Source organism: Microtus pennsylvanicus, chromosome 2 (assembly GCF_037038515.1).
Source record: "Microtus pennsylvanicus isolate mMicPen1 chromosome 2, mMicPen1.hap1, whole genome shotgun sequence".
Lineage (NCBI taxonomy): Eukaryota > Metazoa > Chordata > Mammalia > Rodentia > Cricetidae > Microtus > Microtus pennsylvanicus.
Genome location: NC_134580.1, coordinates 149008663 through 149033170, shown reverse-complemented (window position 1 = coordinate 149033170; position 24508 = coordinate 149008663). Strand labels below are relative to the sequence as shown.

General features: G+C 49.2%; 2 protein-coding genes and 1 long non-coding RNA gene across 5 annotated transcripts in view; 1 reads left to right on the top strand and 2 right to left on the bottom strand.

The window, feature by feature from the left end:
• The window catches only part of Gnas (GNAS complex locus), a 62471-nt gene extending 60156 nt beyond the window's left edge, over positions 1-2315 (bottom strand). For both annotated transcript variants that reach the window (XM_075963254.1, XM_075963255.1), the window contains exon 1: positions 2184-2315. In XM_075963254.1, the coding sequence (XP_075819369.1) occupies positions 2184-2226 (43 nt within the window). In that variant the 5' untranslated portion in view covers positions 2227-2315. The remainder of the gene's footprint in view (positions 1-2183) is intronic.
• Positions 1-20802, top strand: part of LOC142844588 (uncharacterized) — a 30697-nt gene extending 9895 nt beyond the window's left edge. The window contains exons 5-9 of one of the 2 annotated variants that reach the window (XR_012909744.1): positions 3068-3274; positions 4300-4432; positions 6281-6347; positions 19253-19444; positions 20484-20802. This is a non-coding gene — a long non-coding RNA (uncharacterized LOC142844588). Of the gene's footprint in view, positions 1-3067; positions 3275-4299; positions 4433-6277; positions 6348-19252; positions 19445-20483 lie in introns of both variants that reach the window. The other variant, XR_012909743.1, reaches the window with a different exon arrangement.
• On the bottom strand, positions 2226-3059 carry LOC142844587 (neuroendocrine secretory protein 55-like). Its single transcript, XM_075963257.1, has one exon. The coding sequence runs from the start codon at positions 3057-3059 to the stop codon at positions 2226-2228; it is 834 nt and encodes a 277-aa protein (XP_075819372.1).
• Positions 20803-24508: the final 3706 nt, after the last annotated feature.

Here is a 24508-nt window from a genome sequence, read left to right as displayed (position 1 = left end):
GCTGTTTTTTTTTTCCTTTTCTTATTTTGTTTTGTTTTTGAGACAGGGCTTCTCTGTTTAACAGCCCTGGCTGTCCTGGAACTGGAGACCAGGCTGGTCTTGAAGGCAGATCGCCTCACACACCCCTCCCCCTCCTAGTGCTGGGATTAAAGGCATGCGCCACCAAGCCTGACTCTGGGCTTCTTTTTAAAGGAGCAATGTAGGTGAGGTGGGGGCTATAGGGACTGAAGACGCTTTTAAAATTTTATTCATCCAGCAACAAGGCAGCATTCTAATTTAGCTAATAAAGAGCCAACTCTGACGGAAACACTTCTCCCCGTTGGAGAAGACACGCTGAAAAGCGTGGCATCTCCACCTGTTAACTAGAAACCTGTTGCTTGGTAAAACTCGCACTACCAAAACATCCCAGATAAAATGGCACCTAACGTCAAGAAAACGTCACGATCGTCGTATTAGCCTGTCGAGAATTTGAACTTCAGAAAGATGAATTTCACTCATTCAATCCAAAAACCCCCACTTCCTTTTCGCAGGCTACCCGCACGTCCTTTACCCACCGCTAACAAACACATTCCCTACGTAGATCAAAGACGCAATTAGCCGCAGTGCGCATAGCCCACCCTCACTTAAGTTCTGGGGACGGCGATGCCATCCCAAAAAAAAAGAGGTTAGGACCTGGAAGGAGACTACGTAATGCATTCTCGCATTGCTCTCTAAGAAGCGCAGGAGCCCAGCCGCCTTTGATTTCAAGCCTTAAAAAGCATTCCTTAACCAGATTTTCCAAATCATCCCATCAAAGTAACTCAAGCCGCCGCATGACCAGACGCTCGCACTTTGGGGGGAAAAATATTTCCAAATGGGTGAAATTTAGTAGGTGCGTTTTACTTTTTATCAGCCTTTCCCGCGAAGGCTGGCGAGGAAAACATTCCTACGTGTGTCACGTGCTTATAGCAGTTTGGGGACTAACGCTGACTATCACTGGCAATCTCCCCTCGGGTTACAGATTCCAAATACAGCTCCACCCGAGCTTACGACGGCTAGTATTGCTGTAGCGCGTCATTTCTGTCCCCTCTTGGTTCTAAGCGCAGGATCCGACATCTTGGGAAGTAGCACGATCTTTGGGGACGCCTTGGAAGGTGTCCAAGTGCTATCCACGACCCCCTTACTCAGCCTATGCCTTGATCCACTTTATCTTTCTGCCCAAGACCAGTTGATACCGCTCTCATTCCTTCTTCCCTGCCTCTAGGACCTAGGCGCACAGTGTTGGACCTCTCCAGACAAGTCTGATCCGCCCAACCGGCTGCCCCAAAAGGTTAGCTATAACCCGATGTGATCCTGTCCGTGCTGCCAACGCAGCTCGCCCAAAAGGGCACCCCTGAAGGCCCCTGTACCTACACTGTGCCCCCCAAGCACCGTTCACTAGTGAAAGACGCCTATCTGTGCCGGAAGATTGGCTCTGGGGCGCACAGAAGAGGTGCGCGCGCTCCTTTTCACGATCTCTGGGTCTCCGCAAACCTCGAGAAGTGAGCGGTGTTGGCCAAGACTGCTTGCACGGCGTGAGAGGCACTGGCTCCAGGGTCCCGCAGCCACGAAATTGGCCATTCCGGGACCCGATTTCCAGGCCCCGCGCCGGCTGAGCGCACGTGCGACTTTGCTCTGGAGATAGGCTCCAGAGTTCTAATCCAATTCCTGCGCAGTTAGTTACTTTCTGCGCATTGCAACAGTGTAGCTACGGTGCAGCAGCTCTCTGATCGCCCAAGTTGGCGCGCGCACCTCCGTAGATCCCATTGGGCTCTAGCCCAAGCCAACTCCAGTGCTGCAGGCTAACCTTTCTAGGAGGGAGGAAAAAAAAAAATTGTAGAAAACAAGGGACTTACCTTTGTTGTTTAGGTATGCGTTTCCAAACTTGGAGCGCTCTCAGAATTCAGTGTCGCACACTGGGTGCCAGCTCGGGGACCTCAGGTTGTCTCCAGCGAGGCATCAGGAAAGCCTCGCCGTCCAACAAACCTTTGGCCTCCCAAGCGCCCCTGGGTGCCCTGGAAAAAACTGAGGAGCCCTCTCTCCTTTCCCAGGGTGCGGTTTAGGCTGATTAGTGGACACCGCTCCCTTCCCACCTTGCTCCCCACCTGTCCCTTTCCTCCCCACCGCACTGTCTCAGGGTCCCCAGGTTGGTCAGGTCAACTAACCTTTATCCATGAAAACAAGGAGAATCTGGACGGAGTCACCCATTAGTGACGCCGGATGGGGATGGGCCCCTTTCTGGGAGGGGACTCCGGGGACTGGTCGCGGCGGCGGGCGGGCTTCCTGGTCTTGCAGCGGCGGGGCTGCCTGGCCTCCTCCTCCTTGCGTTCCTCTGACTCCTCGGGGTCCCGAGGATCCTCGTCTAAGGGCTCGCGCTGGGGCTCCTCCCCCTCGCTTGCGCTCTCGGGCTCCTGAGTGGTGGGCTGCGAACGACTCTGGGAGGCGTCGGCGCTCTGTAACTTCAGAGCGTGCAGACGCTGGGTGAGAGACTGGTTGAAGGTGGCACCCCGGGGGCCGCGTTCGTCCTCGGGCTCGGTCTCAGGCTCAGTTGCGGGGGCGGTATCAGATTCGCTCTCTAATTCGGACTCGGACTCGATATCAGACTCGGACTCAGTTTCCGACTCGGTCTCCGACTCGGTCTCAGTCTCAGTCTCCGTCTCAGTCTCGGTCTCGGACTCGGTCTCGGACTCGGTCTCCGAATCGGTCTCGTAGTCAGTGTCAGGGTACTCCAGGCACTCAGGGCGGGCTAGCTCAGGCGCTGGCTCCTCGTGCTCGTGGTCAGACTCGGATTCAGGGGACTCGGGGAGTACCTGCGCAGCAGCGGCGGCAGCGGCGGAGCGGTGGTGGGCGTTAAGGAAGCTCCGACGCTGGGCAGCACGCTGCTGGGCACGGGCGTTGGAAGTGGCTAGGGCGCGGAGGAGAGCGATGGAGCAGGAGAGCCAGAGGAGCGCGGTGGCGGCCCGGCGGCCGATGGGCGGGCACAGGTCGTTGTAATTATGGCGAGCTCGGCGCCACTGCTGAGCCCGGGACCTGCGATCCATTCTCCTAGGTGCTCAATGGGAAGCCGACTCACCCTCTGGCTCTGCAGAGAGTGGCCCCACTGCGCAAGAACAGCTGGAGCCGAAAAGGATGAACCTTATGAGGTGAGAAGCTGGGTCCGGAGACCCCAGTCTCACCTCGGGGGAGAAAAGAAAAGATGTACTTACCTTCCCGACCACCACGAACTTTCTACAGCTCCGCGCCTCAGCTTGCGTCTGTAAGTAAAAGAAAGGGATAGGTAAAGGACAGAGAAGGGTTGTCTCCTCTGGGCTCCTCTCGCTAAGTCTCAGACTCTTAAGTCTAAGACTCCGAGAGGTGCCTCCACTGGTCCTCTCATCAGGGAGAGGATAGAGGAGACTGAGGCGAGATGGGGCGGTGTGGCCCTATAAAGTTGCGCGGACTTCTGCCGGGCATGTGCAGTAGAGAGGTGGGGGTGCCTCCCCGCTAGATGCGCGGTGGCGCATAGCCTGTGGCGCAGACCCTAGTGGGCCGGCAGGTGGCAGGCGGGAACCTTGTTTGAGAGGATTTGGCCAAAGCATCGACGTTTGGGTGGGGGGGGCGGATGGTAGTCAGTTCTAATGAGCCAAGCGAGCAAGATAGCTACAGGTTAGCAGTCTCGAAGCTGAGTGTGGATTTCTTGCGGGATTTATCCCACTCCCCAACTTCTCCGTGGACAACTGAAAACCAAAACGCAAAATTGCGAACATTCTCTAGAATGAGGGTTCGTACATGAGTTTTAATGACCCAACTCCTGGTATTCTCCAAGGGCTTGATGGTTTGAGGGATCGGAACCCCAAGTAGTCATTAATCACGACATTTTGTCGGGGCTGTTACAGTAACTGTAATTAGAACAGCTTCCAAAAAGTAGTCACCCCGTCGACAAACAAGCCGTCGCTCAAGAAAGTCCCCTGCAGCTGTAGAGGTGGGAGTTTGCGGGGCGATGGCTAGCTGATGGTGAACTCTGCTTCACTGAGGTGTGCTGGAAGACCGTAGGAAGCCCCCAGCGACCAGGAGAAGGCCTTACAGCCGTTACTCTTGGGCGGATTTTTAGGGTAGTTACTGAGCGCAAACTGATAGATTTCAGCTGAGAGGGTTCAACCACCACCGAACTTGAGTTCCGGCACAGGCGGGGCTCTGTTCTAGGTGCTGAATACAGCGGCGAACCCCAGCGGGTCTTGGATTAGAGGAAGGGTGTTGAGGGGGTTAATGTACCTTAACCAGAGCTTCAACTCATTCTTTCAGCATCGTGACTTCATCCAGCTGAGATACATGAGAAAAGCAGGTGCATCAGCCAGAACATCATGGCTAGGGGGCGGCCAGAGACCACTAGATCGTGGTATTGGTCTCCGCAGCCCGGGAAAACCTGATGAATTAGGTAAGTCCGGGAGGGGACGGATCACAGATCCCTGTGGTGGGAAGTGGGAAGTTTTCAGGTTCCTCCTGTGTGTGACCGCCGCTTGGGGGGGGGGGGGGTCGTTTATCTTGCCTTGCTGTTAGTTAAATATGAAGGTTCTTTTTGTTTTGTTTTGGCCACAGAGACAAACAGAGCTGTGTTTATGGAATGCATAAAGTCCCGGGAGGGTTATTTTACATGGGACACATGTCACAGGTTGAGCTGTTTTTTTGTTTTTTTTTTTTTTTTCTTTTCTTTTCTTGAGTCCATGTGAAGAAATTCAAAGAAGAGGTTCTGCTGCCTCTCTAAACTCTGCTTCCCCAGGATTCCTTCCTGGAAGTGGAATTCTCAGTCATGACCTAAGCCAGTGCTGTCTGTGGGTCACTTACCCTCATACCCTCAGCACCAGACTGCATTAAAGCATCCAGAGAGCCCAGCCACTGCTGGATGGGTTACGGATTTTGTTTCTGTCCTTTGGCTATGTCTGTACTGCATCTTGTGGTCCAGGAGTTGGTATGTTGTTAGCCCTGAAGTGCTAACTGCTCTGGTAGAGAGGGTTGGTTTAGCAAAGCTTGGAAACAGCATGTGGCTGTGTTCCAGCTGTGCCCTGCTGACTCTAGGGTACTGTCTGGGAGACCCTGCTCGGGGCTGCTGAATTTTGAGACCTAAGATCCCCTTTCCTGCCTGGTGGGGGATGTCTGAGGGATCTGACCACTTTCACATGCCTATCCCAGGTTTTCAGTTAGCACAGCTCTGCCAGCGAGCATTTGGTGCACAGAGACATTGGTCAAGCTGATTTTAAGGCACATTGAGGGAGCACTGCAGGCTGTGTGGGTGCTGGTAAATGCCCTTTTGATGGAAACTGATGCCAGCTGTCAGCAGTCAGGGGGGTTATATGGGTTATGGTTCTTTAACGTATGGAGGAAAGTGCCTCATTTTTCAGATGGAGTGCTTTATGCCTGTAACAGAGATGGCAGCCCAAAGCCAATTCACTAATACCAATACACTGACATTGCCTGCATTATTAAAAAAATATGCATTACATAATACATATTTTTGGACTAGGATTCTGCATTAGCAATGCTCTTTCTTTGCAAGATGCATTTTAATCAATCAATGGACATTTAACAAAACACTGCATTTTCAAGCCCTGGTTTTAGGTATGTATAGTTACATATTCATTTCAGCATGTGTTCAGCACCGATTCCAGGAGGAACAGGGACTGCGCTGAAGACAGTTCCATCTTGCACTTAGTGCTGAGGTCGAGCAAATGGATCTGCACAGAAAATGCTCTTTAAAATGTATTATGTGCATGACTTTAAAAAGTGCTTGCTGCAGAGTGAATTTCAAAAGGGACCAAGTGGGTGATGAACGACTTCGGTTGTTATCAGACTAAGAGCAAGGGCTCTCTCTGTGTCTGCTGGTAAATAAAGTGTGTTCATATATTACCTGCATGCTCTGCCAGAGGCAGGCTCCTAAACCAGCTGTACAAGAAAGCAGTTTCCAGCTCATTAGAGTGTCATCCAGTGGGGTTTTATTGAGATGTGCTGTGAAGGGGATTGTCCTGTGGAAGAGGCTTCAGAGTCCCTTTCCATAGCTCCAGAGGGTGGCGCTTATAGAAGGCTGCAGCCCAAGAAGGAATATTCTAGCAATCAGGGCTCTGAAGTGGAATGCCCTCCACAAAGGACAGATGACCATGTTCTGGAGATGTTTCCATGGTGCTCGACAGCAACCTTCTTTAGATGTTGTTCCCTCCCGGGAGTGGGGTGGGGGAGGCTATAGGAGAAGGGTTGGGGTCTCAAACCTTCCGTTTTGCTTCTGTTTCAGAAGACTTTGAAGATGCCTGCTGCTTGGTGACAGAATGGAGTGTTTGAATGGCAGCCGTGAGACAGTCCAGGTAAGCACAAACGGCCCCAGCGGCCTGTCTTGGGGCTCCTCTATGCCGGCAGGCCTCTGAGGCTCTTTGCTCTACAGTACTCCCTTTCTGGAGCAAAGACATTAGTCAGGTCCATCTATTAATTACATTGGCCTTCTTTGCCTCCCCTCCTGGAGCTGTCTCGGAAATTACAAATGAAATTGGCTATTTAGCAATCACAAATTGAGTCACTTCTATGACCAAGACACTATTCCTGGCATTGTGGGGAGATCGAAGTAAATGAGGATGAACAATTCCTGCCATCCAGCAAAATGCAGATCAATATGAGATGCCCCCCGATATTAACATACTACCAGTGGGCTCAGAGTAACAAATTCTACCCTAGTAAATGAGCAGGGCAGGGAGGCTAAGAGCCAGACTTGGAGTCACGGGTAGAGTTCTTCCAGTTTCTGGGGCCAGGGCTGACTGTTAGTCTCCATTTGTCTTTTAAGACCTAGTCCAACCAAGATTTTTTTTTCCCCCTCAAACTCATAAAAAGATTGCTTCCATTCTACCTGTTCCCATGTGCAAGGCAATGTGCTTGTTGCTCTGGGCAACAGGTGAGTCATGTGAGTCTGTAAAGGCTTGCAGGCTGTTGTCAGAGGTCCTACAGGCACCAGCACATTCTCCAAGATGAGCCTGGGTTCTGCTCTGCCTGGCAAGTGGTCCGGTCTCCGTTGAGCATGTTTTGGACAGTCGCTGGAAAGGACTATTTTGGGAGATGGAGGGCTTTTCAGACTCTCCTTTGGAGAGAGATGAATTGAGGGACTTTGAAGTGCACCCCACCCCTCACTGTGGCAATCAGTCAGGAAGGCTCAACCCCACTGGGAATTTGGCACAGGGTTCCTCCCTCCTGTCCTCCAAGGGGACTAAGCACAATGCGGGAACATTGGGTTCCTCTCTCCGGGGTGCTATTTTGCTGTTACTCAAGCTCTCTGATCTCCACTGGCTCTCACCAGGAGAAATTATGAAAACTCCAACTCCTGATCTTGTGATTTAGGGGGAAAGGCCAGCTGGAGCCAAAAGGAAACAACAAGGAGAAATAGCCAACTTTAGGATTCTGTCCTGACCACTATAGAGTTCATCTGGACTGCTCTGTTGGGAAGAGGATGAGGTTAGAGCTGGACACATCAACCCTGAGGAGACTTAAAGTTGCCCCTTCTTACCTTCTGCTTTATGCAGACCAACACACACAGTTCCTTATGTCTTTCTCTCTTCCATGAAATCAGTGATTTGGGTCTTGTCCCTGGAGCGTATGAGCCTTGCTTTCCGCTGCAGATGTCAGGAGTGGGCTTTACCCACATCCCAGCGTAGAGTTAGAGTTAGCTTGCCTATGCTTCTAGCTGAAACATCAGTGTAAGAAATCACTAGCTCAGAGGCCTCTGGTTTTGAATGTCTTCTGCTCCAACTTCTGCCTGGAACCTGGTGTCTTGGGGTGGAAATATTGCTGGTTGCTAGGGATCTGGTTGTCCAGAAGGCCCTTGGCTCCCAGCCATGCCTTTGTCCAACTTTCCTGAGTATCTCAGTGCCCCACCCCCACCCCAACGTCAACCACCAGCACAGACAGAGAGCCTCAGAGTGGTTTTCATCTTGCCTGGGGTTCTGACTCAGTTTTCAGGCGTGGGGGGGGGGGGCTAGGGAGCAAGGGGGAAGCCTCCAGTCCAGAGAAAGCCCTTGGTGGTATCATGGTTCATGCTCATGCTCATAGAACCCCTTCAGCTTGAGCTCTTCCATCTATACTTAGACCAGTCTCACGTGTCTAGTCCTGAGGCCGTGGCAGGTGGGGACTCTTCCTGTATGTACATAGTGAAGTGGAGAAGTGAGGCAGTTTTCATCAGGCAAATGAGTCTGCGCTCTATAACCAGCCTGTCCTGATAACTGGACAAGATGGGCCTCATGCACAGGACTTACTCTGAGTTAAAGAGGATTCTGAGGTATTTGTTTATTATTTTTCACTTGGTTTTGTTTTTCAAAAGCAGTCTAGTAGACATCCTGTCCTGCCCTGTGCCCCCAAGGGTTCTGCACAGGCGTGCTTGTAGGTGTGCGATCTATCCTGCCCTGTGCCCCCAAGGGTTCTGCACAGGCGTGCTTGTAGGTGTGCGATCTATCCTGCCCTGTGCCCCCAAGGGTTCTGCACAGGCGTGCTTGTAGGTGTGCGATCTATCCTGCCCTGTGCCCCCAAGGGTTCTGCACAGGCATGCTTGGAGGTGTGCCATCTATGCCAGGCTCCCTTTAACTTGCCTTTGTCCTTCCAATGGCCACCTTTCTCTGTGCAACACACTGAGTTGTTGAACTGGGTCACTAATGTACAATGTTAAGGTGACGTGGTTCCTAGTGGGACCCATGAGGACTGGGCGTGGCATACAATGAAGCCTTCCTTAGAGGACTAAAATGTAGGTCTTCGGTCCAGAAATGAAGACAGTGGTCCCACCCTCACTGCTGTGGTAAAAAAATCTCCATTAATTATAGGCCTCTCCTCGTGTTGGCCTTGGCTTCCCTCCTGGCCCATCTATCATCTGTGATAAAAGGAGGAAAAGCCAGAAACCCTGGGTGGGTGCTAGCCACTGTCCCATAGGAAGGCTCCATGGTGCCTACTGGGTGTCCACCTGACAGAGGGGTGACAGAGCAGGCAGGAGACCGGCCTGCACAGCCTCCCTCCTGCACACTGGATGCATAATTAGAGAACAATGTGGGTTTAACTAGCTGCCTTGGCCTGCTTTTGATTGTCAGTGCTCCAGGAACGAAGAGCTTGAGATGGACCTTGGGAGATTGGAAATTAAGAAAGACTGCTTTTCCCCAGGGTCAGGAAGTCTCCATCTTGTCCCTTTGAAATGTTCTGATCTCTCTGTTATGAAAAAGAGAAAGACAGCCTTGCTGTCTGCCGGGGCTAAGAGGCTTTGAAGGACGTTTCAGCCCTCTGAGTGTTGATGCATCGTGTGGTCTGCACTTTTTTATTGTGATCTGTTTTATTCCTATTGAGTTTGTTAAATTGTACATCTTCCTGATGCTTCCCTCAGTTGGTTTATAGCCAGGCAATCGTTGTTTTAAGACCTGCCTGAGCCTGTGCCTTCCTCCCAGATACTGATTCCTAGCTCTCTGATAGTTTTGCCCATTTATTTTCCTATACAAATTTAAAAACCATTTTTATCAAGTTCTGTAATAACCTTGTAATGTTTTGCCTGGAACTGCATAAAGTCATAAATTAAATGAGGAGCACTGTGGTCTTCTGCATCAAGTCTTCAGCCTGGAGTCTCTTCATTTATTCAGATCTTTCCCACATTAAGGGCTTTTATTTTCTTTGTACAATTTGAATGTAAAATGTGGTATTTGATCCTTGAAGAGGTGGCATAGGTAGGTTTCTCAGGCGTTTGATGCGTTGTTGTTTTGTGAACGGGCTGGCTGTTTTTCATTAGGTTTCCGGGCTGTTGATAAGATGTTTATGGGATGATGTTGATTTCTGTACAGTTACCTTAGATTCTGCTATTTCCAGAATGGGCTGATTGATGAGGCCCCCAGTGGCTCCCTAGTGCATGCTCAGCTGACTTCTGGAGGGGAGGGTGGAGGGCTCAGCTCCTGCACAGCTTGCCCAGTGCTGGTCTGAGGGGTGAAGACTCTCCCTTGAGCTCTCACCACTCCAACTGAGTTGAGGAAGGTGCTCACCTGACTGGGGCCACACAAACCTCCCACCTTTTGGGATTTTGTTTTTTGTTTTTTTTTTCTTTTTAGAAGGACAGGGAATGATAATTAGAAGTTTGTATGGGAGTGTTAGTTTTGCTTTAAGTTTTTAAAAATAAGTAGGAAATGTTTTAAAAATCAAACTGAATTTTACCACTCCCCCAATAATTTAAAATCAAGCTGGTGTCAGGGCACGAAAAGAACCTTACCAAATGTAGGAACTAATGGAATTCCTGTGTCACGTCTGCTGATGGTGTCAAACTGCTAATTAGCAGGTGAAACTGTAGACATTCACAGTCTTCGGAGACCAGACAGTGCACTTCTGGGTGATAGACAAGTGAGAGAAAACTAAAGAAGAAATTAAGAAACTCCTAGAAGCAAGTGGATAAAAACACAACAAACCCAATCACTGGCACCAATGACTCAGTTTTAAGAAAGAGTTTACAGTTCAGCACCTCCTTAATGAACAGCAAGGTGGCTCAGTCTGACTTCAATTCCAGAACCCATGTGGCCAACTTGTCCTCTGACCTCTGCATATATATGTGTGTGTGTGTGTACACACACGATAGATTAGATATGTAGGTAGGTAGGTAGGTAGGTAGGTAGGTAGATAGATAGATAGATAGATAGATAGATAGATAGATAGATAGATAGATATTTAAAAAGGATCCTGGAAATTCTGAATGAATAGCTCTGTGATACATGTCAGGGCCTTATGCAAACATGAACAGTTAATACCAGAATGAGTAGCCCAGAAACAGTTACGTTGGGGAAGAAAAACAAAGGGCTAGTTTTGAGTAGGATTGGCAAGTCTTTAACCAAACTGACCAAAAGAAAGGGATAGACAATCCAATTGATAAATTTAGATAGGACGGCGTAGAAAGCAGAGCAGAAGCGAGGAATCAGCAAACCACGTGCGCATGGCTTAAATACATATATTCCACCCATCTGGAAAATCTAAAATAATTGATTTTGAATTTCCTTTTTGAGTTCAAAAAGAAATCTTGATATCTAATGCATGTGACTGACCACTACTAAACCCAAATGAGATAAATAATTTAAGCAAATCTATAGTGAGTAGTGATGCTGGTGTGTAATTAAAATGACTAAAATAGTTTAGGCTCAGATGAGTTCACTGGGGAATTTTACCAGGCCTTCTCAGAGGACCCAAGACCAGCACGTCTCAAATTCCTCCATGGAACAGGAAGGGAGGAACATTTCCAAACTCTTTAAGAAGCCAGTGTTATTGAGATGCCAAAGCTGGAAACACACATGCAGATTATACACCCATTTTACATGGTTGTAAAAATGCCCCAAAAGATAATTACAAGGACTCATGGGATGGCTCAATGGATATAAGCTTGTTGCCCAGCCTGGGGACATAACCCATCCACCTACCTACATGTTGAAAGGAAAGAGCTGAATTCATCCTTGTGTGATCCTTCCTCCATTAGTCATGGCACAGGCACACCCCATACACATAACGCACAAATAAATTTTTTAAAATTTCCAACCAGAAAAGATCAAAAGGATACCTCATCACAATGACAGTAGGTTTCATTCCAGGGATGCAGGGATAACACACAGAGATCTATAAATGTGACATGTCATGTAAACGAACTCACGAGGTCATTTGAAACAATGTAGAAAAGATGTGTGTAAGCTCCAACATCCCTTTAGAATAAAAGTCCTGAAGAAACTCGGAGTAGGAGGAACGTTGCTTGACATAATAAAGGCCATATATGGCAGACCTGTAGCCAACATTATATAAGTGGGGAAAATTCCCAGTATTTCCATTAAAATCTAACACAACATAGGGGTGCCCCCTGCTTCTGCCTTTATTTGGTATGGTATGTAAAATCTTAATTAGAACACTGAGACCAGAGAACAAGCAGGTGCATCACTCATAGGAAGAAATCAAAGTCTGTTTGTGGATGCTATGATTCTACACAGAAGGCCTTAAAAGCCCACCAGACAACTCTGAGATCTACCAACACTATAAAACACAGCAGCTCACACAAAGTCATACAAACCATGGCAGCTGTGCTGCAGTGACAAACACCAAGGATGAAACCGGAGACATGCATCTCCAAATTGCCCTACAACCCTTGCAAGAGTCTTTTTTTTTTAAGATAATTTTTTGTTTTTCAAGGAATTTTTTTCCCCTAGCACCAACACATTTCATTTGAAATTTTAATCTGAAATCTACAAATCCAGAACTTGCAGCAGAGTGCCATCTTGGGCTTTGGAATTCAAATCTTTGGTAAATCTGGGCTGCTTTTACTTGAGAATTATTTTGCTTTTATTTTTCTAGATTGTTCTATCAGTTCCCAACCTATGGATTATGACCACTTGGGGAGTGAACAACCCTTTCACAGGGATCACTTAAGAACATTAGAAAACAGAAATTCGCATTATAATTTATACAATAGCAAAATTAAGTTATAAGGTAACAGCAGAAATAATTTTATGGTGGGGGGTCACTACAACATGAAGGATTATTAAAGAGTCACAGAGTTAGGAATATTGGGAACCACTGCCCTAGTTAGTGGTTTAATTAGGCTGCTGTTTTTGTCCCTCCCCCCAATTTCTTCACCCTTCATTTATGGCTCACTATGTTATATGAAAGAAAGAGGGGGTGTCTCCAATGAGAACGCAAGGGCGCAGCTCCTTCTGCTTATTTTAAAGAGCTTTTTCTCTACAGCTGTGTTGTGTCTTGTTTTCTCAGTGTTAGGTAGTTGGTGTTAATGGTGATGGCACCAATAAAGGTGGTGGTATTGATGGTGGCAATGGTGGGAAAGGTCAAAAGATTAGAGGAAGGAATTCAGTGACCTCAGGCAGGAAGTCAGATGCTGACACATTGGGTTGTCTGTATGAAATACACCTATAATTTTCTTTGAGTGAGGTTTTTGTTTTGTTTTGTTTTAGACAGGACTGAGGCAATAGAGTACAGAAGAGCCAGTTTGAGGTTGGATGCCTGTCAGCTAAAGCAGACACTGCCTCTCCTCTCCATGCAGTGGGCATCACACTGCAGAGCGGCTCCTTTGCAAGGAGCCAGAGAGCCCTGGAAAGGAACTCTTTTGTATTCAGAGCACACAGTGCTGGAAACTGTCCTGTACTTGGATGTCAGGGAATGCTTTCCTGGGAAAGTCTCCTTGAACACTTGAGCTGAGACTGATGGGACAGTCAGTCCCAGCAGAAGGGATAGGGCAGTCAGCAGAGCTGTAGAACATAGGGTTGAGTCGGGGGTGGAGGCCATGTTGGATGGTCTTCATTGGTTGAAGCCCTTACTTACCCTGGTGACCAGAAGGTGCCTAATCAAGTTTGTTAGAAAGCTCTGGTATCAGGATTGGGAAGTAAAATGGAAAACCAGAGTACGTGTAGCCAAGAGAGTTAACTATAGAAATATATAAAATGGGTGGTGGTAACAGTCACAAGGCTTGGGGACAACATGGGTGTGCCAAGGGGGATGTGTCCCCTTTCATTGAGCAAAAGAAATGGGGAGCTCAGCTGTGTGTGTGATAACATTGCGTCTCATGCTCCCACATGTTGAGTATCCTCCTGTCTTAGCCTGGGGGGTCTAGAAGTAGTACTCTTTGGCCCCACAGGAAAAGGCATCAGATGATACAGAGATGTCTGAATCTGGCCCTCAATGGAGAGGGACGTCTGATGGACGTAGAGGAAACCTAGTGCCAAGGAGCCACGTCAAGGGGCGCTCCACATTGGATCTAGCTTCTTGGACTTTCACAGAAGTTCTAGAAATGGAAGGGACCAGAAAGATCTAGTCTTAGCTGCCCTTAGTTTACCCGTAAGAACACAAGCAGGGAGAACCAGCTTGTAGGCTGTCTTCCTAGTCTGAGCTCTGTCTGTCTCAAGCTTGCATGCACCAGGTGAAGAGTCTTGGAGTGGAGACGGAAAGTGAGCCCAGGCTCACATGCCAACCCTCTTGATATCAGATCTATTTTTTCTCCACAACCAAATGGACAGTTCACAGTTCCACATTCCTTTCTTGATCACTTTAGAACTGGCATTCCACTGGCTCCTTATTGAAGGAAGCAGGAGCTAGAAGTGCCTTGAAGGCTAGAAATAGAACCATACCATGCTCCGGGTAGTCAGGCCTAGCCAAGTCCACACGACAGCCGGAAGGACATGGCCAAGGTGAAAACTAATGTAGTTTAGTGACATTCTTTTTTTGCTGGCAATTCAAAATCTATATCCAGCTCTAAAAGCACCAGTTATTACTTAAACTGCGCCGCAAACTGTGGAATTGAGGTGCAAGAAAGGCGAGCGCCTGCATTCTCTCAAGATGTCTGCCCCATGACCCCATGGCAGACCAGAAGCTCTCCCAGGGACATACAGTTGTCTAAATGATATGTACCATCTAATAACCCCACAGTGCCACGCAGAGCTAACGCTCACCTCTGTGCCCAGAGTCTGCGTGGGAGAGGGCTGGGGTTGTTTGCTTTGCCTGTGGGGCCGGGTGTGACCTGGGTTTAATCACTCTTTAGCCACAGAGAAGCATTAAAAGTGTGCAGCTTGGATTTCAGAGCTTTGCTGTGGAGAAAAAGGGAGGGAAGACATGGGCAGGGTGGTGGAGGGAGGGTGTTCCTTCTGGGGAAGGGGGTGATAGTGGCAACTATACTCCAGCTTGTGGGGTCATTTCCTTTCCTCTAGTCTTGGTGGTGACCCCTGCAGCACCCTTAACAGTACTCTGCATAGGCTTGCACCTTCCTCCTGTGATAGCACTGGAGCCCAGAGGAGACTTCCCCTGCTAATCCCAGATCTAGACATTTGAAGCTAGGAACGGCCATAATTAAAAGAATGCTCCTCACTTTAGGCATCAAGGTCCCTGTCTCCAGCCCCACCCCGCTGCCTCTCCCCAGACACTTCTGAGTTAGTCACAGTGTAAGTGGGGCTCCTTTATGAATGCCATGTGAGGCGCTAAGACATGGGCGTAGAGAAAATAGAGAGTGTAGTGTTACCTTATCACTCTTAATGCATTCACCAGAGAGTGGCTTTGCTCACCCATGGCTCCTTTACTCTTTCTTTCATCATTTATTTGTGTATGTGGGTGTGCACATGTACAGAGGTCAAAGGGCAGACAGTTTGTGGGTTCTAGGAATGGAGCTCAGGTTGTGAGGCTTAACAGTAAGCCCTGATGCTGGCTGAACTGTCTCACCAGCCTTCCTCCAACTTTCAGGCCAGATGTGAGTGTGTGATGAGGTAGTTTGCACTGGGGAGGAGGAAGGGCTCCCTTTCCAATAAGTGTAATTGCAACCAGGAGAAATGCCTTGGGCCTATTTTCCTTCCTTGACCTTTGCCTCCTAATAATACACGGACACAAGTCATTGTCTTGAGGGACTTGGATGTGACATTTGCTGTCACTGTGCATGTTTGCATTGCAGACAAAGCAGCCTTATCATAAGAGCTTTTCCTTGCTCTTGGGCTCCAGTGAACTACTTCCCAGAGTACCGTGTGCCAGGGCCAGCTCTGCTTCTGGCCAGGGTCTCATCAGTCTCTTAGGATGACATCTGTCCTCAAGGCCCTTTGGGCTTTCAGGATTCAGGTGGTAGGAGGTAGACTTCTTTCACTTTATGTTGTTTGTCTGTGATGCCAAGAAGATTTGCCTAAAAATACTGATTTGTCTTATGGCCCAGGACTCCTTGCACAGAGAGCCAATCATGCCTGCATGATGGACTGGAACTATTCACAGTGAGCAGGACATACACCAGGTCACAGGGGCTCATGATAGTATTTTTAAATGCTAGGTGCTCGCTCTCGCTCTCTCTCTCTCTCTCTCTCTCTCTCTCTCTCTCTCTCTCTCTCTTTCTTTCTTTTCTTGCTTCCAGTGCCAGAGAGAGAATCGAGGGACTCAGGCATATGAGGCAAATGCTGTACTACTGAGCCACCATCACTCTGCCCCCAATGCTAAAATTTTAAAGTGTATGTTCAGCCTGTGCCTTCAGGTCTGGGTTACTTGGAGCCGTCTTGGGTTATCTGGGGAATAGGTAGGGTGGGGACTTGATTCTTCTCTTCTCTCCATAAATCAAGAGGTTGCCCAGGAAAGGCCTCTGTGCACGGGTCTCTCTTAGGGTTTCTAGAATCCTGTTACCATGTGCAACGTTTAAGCTTGTTAAGGAAGTTTTTAAATACACCCAAGTGGAGGTGAGGTCGACAGCCTGAGTGTGGCTGTGGTAGCCATCTGCATGTCCACCTTTCTGCCTCTGCTGACCGGCACCCCTTCCTCTCCTGGAGCCCTGCAGGTGGGCCCAGAATGCACAAAACTTGCCTGGCAGTGTTGGACAGCAGTGACTTTCCTGTTCTCAGTTTATGGTTGTTGCTCCTTCCTGGTTCTTTGGGTAAGAGGAAGCCGTCTTCTTTTCCTTGCAGAGAGCTGATAGGGAACTTTCAAACAGCTTTATCCTGTGCTTGGTGACCGTGCCACTCAGCTGGGTTGGACACTACCTTGGGTCCTTAGGCCGCTGTAGCCCAGGACTTCCTTACGACTACTTCTTGCATTGGGAACCCTTGAAAGAATTTGGAGAGATTAGTCTTTGGCAGTCTCTGTTTTTGTCAGGGCCAGTCAGCACATCTTCAGTAGCAGGCATCCAGGCAGATTCAGCTGTGCTCTTTTTGGAAGAATGTATGGTGGGGACATTTGGAGTCTACATGATGACAGTTGTCACTGCCTGTGGAAAGAGTTCGGCTGAGCCAGCTGCTAGGCCTCTTTGTATTATATTAATAGCAGGGCCATGGGGCCCACTGGAGTTGGAAGCCAAGAAGAAGGGGACAGCTGTGGCGGACATCACACCATGCTCTAGGCATGTGCTCCCATGTCACAGGCATACAGATGGCCCGCACCTTGTCCTGCCGCTCAAAACGCCCCTAGTCCCCTGCTTGACTTTTCCTTATAGGGGCAGGAATGTGGGGCCATCCATGGGGTGAAGGAGCCAAATTGAGATAGGCTGACTGAAACAGCGTTGAATGGCCTGAGCTGTAGGTCAGCAAGCAAGTGTGCTGGGAGCCAGGCGTGTGGAGCCAAGCAAGCCAGCAGTGTCCAAGCAACTGGGAGTATTGGGTCCTATGTGGCAAGGGGAGGCAGGTGGTTTTAAATGTCATAGGCCAAATGGCAGCTCGGTTGGCAGCAGGCTAGAGCGATGGGATTTGGAGGACACTTTTGCTATGCCTAGATATGGTCAGGAGAATGGGGCAGGATTAGGGCCTGGGCACTGCCTAACCTGTGAATAATGAATAAGCCGGAGGTACCAGGGACAGGTGAGGAACACTGAAGCAAGTGTGGGGTCTGAGGGCTGACAGAACAGGATGGAGTGGAGAGGGTAGAGCTCTCAGGGATGGATGGGGTCAGGGAGAAAGCCTATGGATCGGGCCCTGTTCTGGTGTTAAGGAGAAATGAATGCTAAACTCAGTACCCTGTTTTCTTCTCTAGAACTCCAGGCAAGAATCTGAGTGGGTTCAAAGTGAGACCAACCAAGCTCTGGGCCTCAGAAAGAACTACCAGAAATAGCCCTGGTGATAAATAGTATATTTGAACACCACCATTGTAAGGCAGAGTTAGAGACCACCCCTCCTCCGTCCTAGTCACCTCAATACGTGACGTTACAGCCGCACCGTTTTCTTCTTCCTTCCTTCCTTGGTCTGGATAATAATAGCTCATTGACTAGTGTTTAAATACTAGGTTTTTACCAAAATCCTCAGATATGTAACTTAAGACATAGAGGAACCTTTGGTCTTCTGGACCCGCCATCTGCCTGACCACAGGTGGCCATGGGCAAGGGGTGACTGCCCCCTGTTGGTCCACTGAGATGCCTGCTGTCACCCAAACCTGTCACTCATCTTGAAGAGGGAGCCTTTGCCTTTTCTGAAGTACAGCGCAGCTGTTCTTGTCCCAGGAATACTGGGCCCTTGGAGCTAGGCAGATACCCTGCTGCTGACTTGTTGGCTGGGCCCTCTTGACTTTGTTGTGTCATTGGTCTAGGAGGCCTGGGGCTTGGTCATTGACACAGACTGTGTCTGCAGAAGGGAAGGCCAGGGGACTAGAGAATGAGTTTCCATGGGGGCCTTGGATAGGCTTAATAAGCCAGCATGGCTGCCCAGTTCCCTCTTTGTGACTCCTTAGTAACCTGGCCTGTACCAGAGTTAGATAGTTACCATGGCAACATAACATCTGTGCTGTCTGCCCCTGGGCCTCCCTCCACCCCAACTGGGTAGGGCCTGGTCTGGCATAGAAAAGCAGAGACATCATCAAGAAGGTCCTGGAATCTGGAGCTTGCAAATGAGAAGGGGTTGAAGCTGGGGAAAGGGACCCTTGGATGGGTATCAGGTGGCCCCAGGTTCAGCTCTGTTCTTATCCCTCCTGGGTTTCTTCCATTTTCTTGGCTGTACAGACTTCTCCCCAGCTCACTCTTGCTTCTTGGAAGGACTGATAGTGTGAAAAGAAGGCCGTTTGCATGCTCCCATCTCCGGAAGCCTATGCTGCGTCCTGTGGTACCATGTCACCTGCTTACTGCTCTGCGCTCAGTCTTGGGGATTCAGAGGCCCTCATTCTTATTGACCTGTGTATAGTGTCTGTGGTGTGGAGTCCCAGGCCTCAGGGGGACTCTATGTTCATTTAATTACTGAGTCTTCATGGCAACTTAAAGAGGAAGCTTAACTACAAAAGAGGGCCACACAGGTAGGAAGGGACACAGCCTAGCTTCTAACTTAGGAAGTCAGTTCACTACCAGAGCCAGTTTCTCAAACACTGCCCTCTGCTGCTTTTTGGAAATGGAGGGGCCTTTGAGGAGGGTCCAAGAGGAGCCTGGAGGTGAGGTGATGTCCTCTTCAGCTTGATCTTTTCTAAACTGAGAAATCACATCTTCAGACTCGAGTTACTGTGGTTGCCTGGGAGAGGGCTCTGAAGAAAAGGGTTCTGGGAAGATGATTTGTCTAGGATCATGGACAGAGACCTTGGAAGATGACTTCCAAGCCTATTTGTTAATGACCTGTATTCCCTCATTAGAAAAGGACCCGTATTTCCAAAATCATGACTCTTATGTCTCACATGGTCAAACAGTAGCCCAAAGATTGCCCATAAATATGTCTTTTAATGGCTGTTTGGCCACTAGGTCAGACATTAAGTCGAAGAACTTTATATGGCCGTATCTGTTTTGTTTATGCTGTTAATACTCCCCGCCCCATTTTTCTCTTGTAAGCATCTTTGGAGCCTTCAGCCTTGTGCTCCCTTTGGATCCTTGCCACCGCGGTGTCTGATGTGGAACCTCACAAAGGCCCCTTCGAGATTGGAAACCTGCTCCACTTCAGTCTCTTGTATGTGGAGCACAACCTTCAATCCTGAAGGGAAGGTTTGCTAAGCAGGAGAGCTCCGGGGAGCTCTGTCTCCTGAGGTAAGAATTGACTATCACCTTACCCAGACCCAGTACTTATGGGGCTTTCTGAGTAGAAAAGTGGGTCTTGCTGGAACATAGACCCAGCATGGTGGCTCCTCAGAGCTGTGGAATCTACAGGGCTTCAAGAGACATCGACAGCATTGGGGCCCAGCAGAAGAGGCCCAGGCCTTTGGCAGAGGAGGGCTGTTCTTCCCTTGAATTTTATGACTGGGAGGAACTAGCCTTCTCTCTGCTTAGGAGTGGGCCAACAGCTTCCAGAATGTTCCTGGTTATACACAGAACTTGTCCTCAGAGGTCCCCTTCACTGTCAAGGTAGCTGATTGAGGTAGAAAGTGCCAGAGACAGTTGTATCTGGAGGCCACTGAGAAGTGGGAGGGTCTTGTCACAGTACCTGGAGCTTCTCAGGCCACCATACTCGCATTTCAAAGCCATGACCTGAGTCCAGGCACCCGGGAGGGGGCTTGGCTAGCTGAGCAGGCTGTCCAAGGTTAGTGATCATTTTGGAACCTTGTCCAGAAAGAGACTCTGTGGGGTCTTGGGGTTGGAGAGAAAGAGGGAGAACTGGGAGGGCCCAAGAGGGGATCTCCATCCCTATGCAAACAGAACAGCCTCGTGGAAGATAACTGGAAAGGACCTTTCTGGAGGGCCCCCCCTCAATCCTGTTGTGCTCGCTTCAGAGGGTTGGGTGGAGGCTCTCCTGAAGGTGTCTGCAGAGCATCACACTGTGAGTAGACCCTTGTTCTGGGGATTGGCTGCTGCCCTTGACCTGGTCCCTCATGGCAACCTTTGCCAGGCTATTCCAGCCCCGGTCGGTACCCATGCTCTGGCTGGGCCAAGGCACCAGAGACTTTGGCCCCACCCTGTCTGCTGTAGGCTGGCAATGTCTTGCTGTCCTGAGCTCGCACCACCTTGTGCAGGGTCTGGCTACCTCCTGCATCCTTTTCAGGGAGACGTCCCACCACTCCTGCTTCCTAGCACTAGGCCTTCCATGATACGGTTGGTTTATTTTTCATTGATGTCCTTTCCTTTTCCACAGGACTAGGATTGAAGCCAGGTCCACACGTGAGTGCTCTACCACTGATCTACACTGGCAGCCCTCCTTTTTATTTATTTTGAGATAAGATCTCACCGAGTTGCCCATACTGGCTTCAAACTTGGAACCCTCTTGCCTTAGACTCTTGAGTAATGGGTATTATAGGCATGAACCACTGTGCCCAGTCTGGAGGGTGTCTTGGTTGTTAACCACCTCTGTAAGAATGAGTTCTGGGGCCCAAACACCCAGCTTTATGAGTTGTTAATACCATGCCTCTCTGGTATACGGCACAGTATCTGCCTAATAAACTTGTGAAGAAAGATTGATGGATGTCACATTCTCTTCTGTTCTCTGCGCGCTGCTCAGCTCTGCTTCCTGGGCTTTAAAGAGCACGAGTGTGGTCCTTTTTACTCGTTTCGGTTCCTCTGCTTCTAGCACAGACTTTGCTTGATTTTATTTCTTAATATCTGTTCCCGTCTATTAGATTAGGCTCGAGTGCAACAGGATAGGAGCATCTTTCACTGAGGATACAGTAGACCCTGATGGGATGGGTGGGTACCTGACAGAATGAATGGGTATGTGCATGGATGAATAGATGAGTACCTAACTGGATGGATGGATGGATGGATGGATGGATGGATGGATGGATGGATGGATGGATGCATGGATGCATGGATGGATGCATGGATGGATGCATGGATGGATGGATGATGGATGGATGGAGATTGGATGGATAGAGGATGGATGGAGATTGGATGGATGGATGGATGGATGGATGGATGGATGGATGGATGGATAGAAATTGAGGATTCCGACACAAACAGGAAAGGTTAAGTTTTAAAGAGCAGATTGGCTTTGAAGCTCAGCTGGGGGATTATTTATCAGCTGTCTTGTGAACAGAAGCTAGAGTAAGGCCCTCAGCCCTTAGAGTACATGAATTCTGTAAAATGTGGTCTCCTTTGGGAAGCCAGCGTCCAGAAGGAGGGCCCTGTTGTCCTCAGGCATGCTGGTACTGCTCGCCAGCATTTCTGCACACTTAGCTTCCTTCCTTTCAGTTGTTGCCTGTCCCTCATCTCCCCACCCTCATCCTCATCTGTAGCCATTGTCCTCACAGAGGCAAGGCTCTCTCCTGGGTGTTTTTTTTTTTTTTTTTTTTTGAGACAGGGTTTCTCTGATTTTGGAGCCTGTCCTGAACTAGCTCTTGTAGACCAGGCTGGTCTCGAACTCACAGAGATCCGCCTGCCTCTGCCTCCCGAGTGCTGGGATTAAAGGCGTGCACCACCACCGCCCAGCTTCTCCTGGGTGTTTCTGGTGGGGAGAGGACCTTTCAGGGGCTGTGAATCACCATGTGTATCAGGAAAGATTCTCTGGGAGAAAGAGAAATGGCTTCTGGCATCTGCCCTCTTCCCAAGGATCCCCGGGGTCCTTATTCATGTGTATTTGTTGTTTCTCTGGCCACTACTCACATGAGGCTGGGCTGGGGTGCTGGGGACCCTCTTGGGCACCGTGGGAACTGAAGCTACCTTCTTGGCTTTTGTTCACTAGATATCAGTAGCCATTGCCACTACCCAGTCATGGCAACCAGAAACTTTAGTTCTTATCCCAGAGCCTACTGGGGACAAGTGACTCCAGAGGAAGAACATGGGCTTTATTAGCTGCACAGATTTTTACCTTAATTTATTTACAAATTAATTCAAAGTAAACAAATTGAAATACACCAAACATCTGGGTCATCTCCACTTCAACTGCATCAAACTGTCCTGCAGCCTGGGACAGTTAGTGCTCTGTGACCTAGCCAGGGTCCCTGAGGTGTGAGGGATAGAGGAATCGAGAATAACTCACTGGGTGTGCATTTGCTCCTGGAACCAACCTCCCACCGGAGGAAATGGGTGATTCTCACTAAGACTAGATGAACCTTGAGTGTGTGTGTGTAGCTGTGTATGTAGCGTCAGCAGCGCAACATGGACTGACCTCATTGTGGACCTTCAGAGCAGTCTAATATGATAACTGTCTTAGGGTTTCTGTTGCTGTGAAGAGACACCATGACCACGCCTGCTCTTGTGAGGGAAAACATTTAATTGGGATGGCTTCACAGTTTGGACGTTTAGTCCATTATCAGCATTGGTGGTGTGCAGGTGTGCTGGAGAAGGAGCTGTGTCTTGATCCTGCAGGCAACAGAAAGTGAACTGACACTGGGTGTGGCTGGAGCATATATGAGACCTCAAAGCCTGCCCCCCTGTGACATACTTCCTCCAAACAAGGCCACACCTACTAAATAGCACCACTCCCTGTAATCTTATGGGGACCAATTACATTCAGACTGCCACATAACTCAACATTCAAATGTCTGAAAGCTGCTGAGATACCCCCAATGGTAGACATGACTTTGGTGCAAGCCTGGCTCCGTGGGTTCCACCCTAGGACCTGTATAGAAGGAACCAATTCCATAAACTTGTACTTCGACGTCCACAGACACAGTAACTTTAAAAATTGTGTTAAACTGTCCATGAGTCATTAAGGGACACAGATCATTGAATAGGTAACTCAGGAATTTATGTTGGTGCCATCCACTGCAGACAGCAGCTAAATGACTGACTAATGAAAGACTAAGGGTCAATGAGCCTTGAGCCGGCGAGGATACACCTCTGTGAGACAGTACAGACTGGCATTTCTGGGGATCCCTTGTATACCGCATGTACCCTGGGTCAATTCAACATGAAGAGACACTGCATCACCCCCCAAATGGCCAAAAAACAAATGTCAGACAACCAAAATTGAAGAGCATCCTACAAAAGACTCAAAGCAGTTAACCCAAATTGAGAGACATCCTCAAAGAACTCAAACAGCCGAGCCACAGAAAGCAAGGAATCTGGACAGAACCAAGTCAAGTGTCTCTGGGTTCGGGATGGGACAGGGAGGGGTGTCAGGTGAAGTGAGCCAATGGGGCACTGAGCTGCCATCCTCCAGCTGCGCACCTAGCAGAACGAAAGGATGGAACCGGAAGGCCATGGGAGCTCTGGGCCTTCCTTCCAGTGTGTCTGTAAATCTAAAAGTTTTAAATCAGAATCATTTACAACCTATGTCTCCACAAACGCAAAATGACAACCCAGCCGTCCAGAGCAGAGTTAGACAGGCCAGCCAAATGGGTGTCACTCCCTCCAAATGAGATGGGCACCGTAGAGCATAATAAATTGGCCCCATGTTGGTTGCCTGTAAACCCAGAAGCTTCCTGATCATCTGGGCCCACCCGGCAGAGCCCATCCCATCCAAGGGCTACGGCCTGAGCCTCACCATTGGCAGTTTTGAGGAAAACCTAGAGCACTTGGCAGAAGGAACTCAGAGGAGGCCCTGTTTGCCCAAAACACCGCCCTACACTCCCCCGAAATTCTTCACTTTCTTGAAAGGCAGGATGTTCTTGTAATTTGAGGTGATTCTGGGCTGATGCCACCCTCTGAGAAAGCAAATGCACCCAAGTACCAGGCATTGGCACCGTCCTGCAAATGAAGCCATCTGTGCCCTGTGCCTTCACACCTAGAGTACATCTGTGCCACAGGTCAGCCAAAGGGGAGGAGGCCCTCAGCCTGTCACCAAGGCCCAGAGGGTTCAAAGAGGGGAGAGCACAGGGGGAAGGTAGCATCTACCTCAGCTTTGCTAGAGTAAGCTCCTTCAGGACAGGGTCCTAGGAAGACTGGAGGAGGCAGAGAGAAGCCAGGGTCACAGTGGCATTCCTATTCCCATGTGATGAGTCACTCTACTCTCTACACCTCTGGGGGCAAACAGCCCCAAGGACTTATGTCAGCCATTGCTGGTCCTGTTCTGGGCCCCCAAAAGTAGGTCCTATTGTGGGGTTTAAACCCTGAGAGTCCCGGCAGAGTGAGTAGGAGCATCTTACAGGAAGTGCCTTAGGGGCAGGAAGTGGACCTTGAAAGACAGTCTTGACCGCCCTACAGAGCTATCTGCCTCACCCAGGGATGAGGGTGAGACCGTGGCATGTTTCTCGAGTGTCAAGGGACATGACTCAGTCTGCA